Genomic DNA, 3,837 nt, shown 5'->3' on the forward strand with positions numbered 1-3,837 from the left:
TCTTCATCATTCAAAAATTTTTTTTAATAACAAATTGAATAAGTTACCACAGTAAGATCGATTAATTTTTTTTAAAGGACATATATAAATAATTTTACAAAAGCAAATAATTTAAATTATCAAAATAACTATAAACCTAAATAACAAGCTCCAATTGAGTCAAGATAACTGGATGGTAGGGAAGCACAGCTCAACACATGACTAGTAAGTCAGTCCTTCTATGTCTAAAAATAGAAAAATAGCTTTCTAGACATCGATGCCATTACATTACATAAAGCAATCCCAATTGGTCCAAAATTAGAAAATTGAAAATAATAATAATAATTATTATATTTTCAAGAAAAGAATCCTAATTTTATTGAAACCAAAGGGTTTTCTTTTCCTATAGGTGACCTATATATATGTGTGTGTTTATGTGTCTCCAAACTAATCAGAGACAAACAGTTGTTCGATGCAAGAAAAAAAAAGATTGGGGTATTGAAGAAATAGAGAAACAAGATGATCAACAAGAGGTTCTTAACACTTAGGCCATGTTTGTTTGGGTGTACACGAGCTTGTGATTAGACTAATAGTCCAATAAAATTATTAATCCGATGTTTGGTTAAACAATTGAAGTACGGACTAACAATCCATTCGAATATTGTATCCTATATATGATGGACTATTCAATCCCACATAGGGGGTGAGATATAAAATGGAGGACTAAGCCAAAGTTTGGACTATTAGTCCCTCCTTATAATCCGAACTCAATCCAAAGATAGGATAGGATACACTATTAGTCATGGGAATGCTAACCCAACCTAATCCAGTCCACCCAAACAAATATCACCTTAGAGCTGTGAATTTTATTGAGGTTAATTCTAGTTGTTCTTCATTCGAGTGCTTGAGACAAATTTCAAAAGTTGCAGAGAAAAAATTGGAGGAAGAAAACTTTATTAAAAAGACATCCATGGCAGAAAAGGCCCCTCCTAGTCCTGGACCTAGCTTAGAAGAGTACTTTAAAATTAAAATTCAAACGTTTATGGCCAAGGAAGCAATGAAAGCAAAGATGAAGAGAGCAAACTTCAAAAAAATGATTGAAAAGCCTCTCAAGAAGCCTGTTATTGATCAGCCAGTTGATAGTTTGTCCAAGGAAGACAAGATGAAGAGAGACAAGCGGCTCAAGAGGCCTGTCACAGAAGAAAAACCCAAGAACAAGAAGTGACATAAGAGTGAAGAGAGTGAGGATTAAGAAAAACCCAATCCAATCAAAAAGAAGACGATAAGTAGTAATAAGGGAATTGACAATGTTTCATACCCACCACCAGAACTTCCTTCAAAATTTAAGGAAAAAAACAACATCTTGAATAGTTCTAAATTGAAGTTGTTGATATAGAAGAGGATGACCGCGACTGATGTAAATCAAAGTAGATTTCTTAAGTGATGAAGAGAAAAAGCATCTAGACTCGCTTATTGGAACGAATGTGGCAGAGATACCAGCGAAGCTAATCCAACCTGATTTGTGCAAAGAATGTGATGTAACATTCAAGAAGTGGGATATGAAGAAAGAAAAAGGCAAAACTCAGTGCTCACTTTAATTTTTTTTTTTTTATTAATGAATGTCATCTCAATTTGTTAAATATATATCTAAAATGTTTCATCAAAAAATTCACTACCACAACCAAAAATTAAGTAATGAGATTTAACCAGTCTTTTCATCTATAATCCTATAAATAAATAAAAAAAACCATTGTAATATGTAAAGCTCCATTACATAAATGCAGGGGGGGGGGGGAACACAACTTAAATTAAAATTTTGTCTTTCCCTAGAAACTTTGTTTGAAATTCTTTCTTTGCACTTGAGCAAACTTCCAAAATGTCATTCTTCGAGCACTAGCCACCTTCAAAGTATTGCTTTGTGTAAGTCTCTGAACCCCTTATGTACAGCTCTCATCTTACTTTTGTAGCTTCTCTGTGTGGCTATCATTTTTCTAAACAACATATTAAAAATGTTATACAAATTAAGCCTTTGTTAAGAGAACAATAAATGCGTATAACAATATTAACAAATAAAGGCATCCAAATAAATAAATGAATTGTGTCAATATTTACCTCACTAAATTGGTTTACAACGTTGACATTTTGCAACATAGTTGTAAATGGAATATTTGCAAAGTCCATATCCTACGCATAGAAATAGTTCATACTTAAAATTAATTATGACCATAATTTTAAGTATAAATAGTAGATATTTTAACTTTGTGAATCAATATAAATATTCAATTCCTGAGTATGCATGGTCCATGGTGGGTAAGATTGACCATGTATGTTGGCATCTGTTGGTCTTACATAAGGGGACCCATTTGGTGGTTGGAAGATTGTTGTGTCATATGTGACACCAAGTGAGGCATGTGATGGTCCTTGCTTTACTTGTTTTAATTTTCCTAAGTATGGGCATAAATCACAAATAACGTACAACATAAGAACTTCATTAAAAAAATATTATTACGGATGAGAATGTAACATTTATTGAGCAAGTAAATAGTTTCTCACGCTTGAATAAAAAAAAAGAAAAAAAAAAGATTCTCACTCGTAGTTGATGCATCCTTGGACGGTTTTGTCTTACGCTTTTCAAAATGCTCTTTAAGTCTGGTGTTTCGTACACCTTTTGATCTCGCATGTGGGGGATCTAGCACTGACATGTTAGTGGTATCACACTGTATGGCTTGATCTTCTTCAACATGTACATTTGTACCTAATTTCAACCTTGCAAACTCTCTTTGAATTTTTTCATCAAGTTCTATAAGTATCTTTTGCAAATGTTCTTAAGGCTATCATTCCCCTGACACTTGTATATAGCTATATGTATCAAACTATTACGCCATATGATCTCAGCCTCTTTACCATTCATAATCGAATTGGCACCTTGTTCATAAGCCATAATCCCTTTCTTAGCATCTTTTTTCCAACGTTTCAAAGTATATTGACTTGCAATTGCAGTCAAATTTTTTATACTGAAAACCCTGAATGCATGACAGCAAAGAACTCCTAATGATTCAAACTTCTTACAAGAACATGAAATGTTGTTAGTAAGATGATCAAAGTGAACAATACGTACCCTTTCACTATTTTCTTCTTTCAACTCGAAAACATCCACTGTATCTTGACAATCAACTTGCTTCCACACCATTGCAAGACTATTAAGAAAGTCATTTTCAAATAATTTAAATATCTTACAGGTGTAAACCTGAGCTACATGACCCAAACTACCACTATTTTTTACTATTTTTTGTGGGGCACCTTGCTTGCATTGGAAATCTTCATCCAATTCTGAAGAACGCATACCTGCCACTAAATTGTCATATTCAATAACAAAGTTAGTGACGCTAGTTGTTTTACCTGCTATATTATTTAAAACATTATTTGTACTTTCACTCCTTGAGGAAGCTTTAAATTTAGCAATGAAACTATCCTTCGTGAATGCAGTGCTCCACTTGTGTCGAATCTTGTACATCATATTAAGCCACCGATGACTCTCCAAACTAAAATTTTGTATCATTTCATCCCAAGTCTATTGAAATTCTAGTGTAGAATCACAATATTTTTGGCACTTGTTGAAAAGGTATTTGAACTTTGTGTTAGTATTTAATTCCCCCAAATGAGAAGGAGCATTTTTTGAAATATGCTACAACCATAGTCAATGATGTGTATTTGGAAATACTGCCTCAATAGCATTAGACATGGCTTGATTTTGGTCAGTAAAAATTGTAATCGGAAACCGATTCCCCATTGATTCTAAAAATGATTTAAAAATCATATAAATGAATTAGTGGTTTCATCAAAAAGGAAAGCACAACC

At 33.0% G+C, this 3,837-nt stretch overlaps 1 protein-coding gene across 1 annotated transcript; it reads right to left on the reverse strand.

Moving 5' to 3' along the window:
• Nucleotides 1–2,779: 2,779 nt before the first annotated feature.
• On the reverse strand, nt 2,780–3,493 carry LOC145795915 (protein FAR1-RELATED SEQUENCE 9-like). Its single transcript, XM_082880856.1, has one exon. It carries the CDS (start codon nt 3,491–3,493, stop codon nt 2,780–2,782), a length of 714 nt encoding a protein of 237 aa, XP_082736982.1.
• Between the last annotated feature and the right edge of the window lie 344 nt (nt 3,494–3,837).

The sequence above is a fragment of the Camellia sinensis genome, chromosome 7 (genome assembly GCF_055761805.1).
Source record: "Camellia sinensis isolate YWXY chromosome 7, ASM5576180v1, whole genome shotgun sequence".
In the NCBI taxonomy this organism is placed as follows: Eukaryota; Viridiplantae; Streptophyta; class Magnoliopsida; order Ericales; family Theaceae; genus Camellia; species Camellia sinensis.

Coding starts and splice junctions, on each gene's coding strand:
- LOC145795915 (XM_082880856.1), bottom strand. CDS start 3,493: ATGTACAAGATTCGACACAAGTGGAGCACTGCATTCACGAAGGATAGT.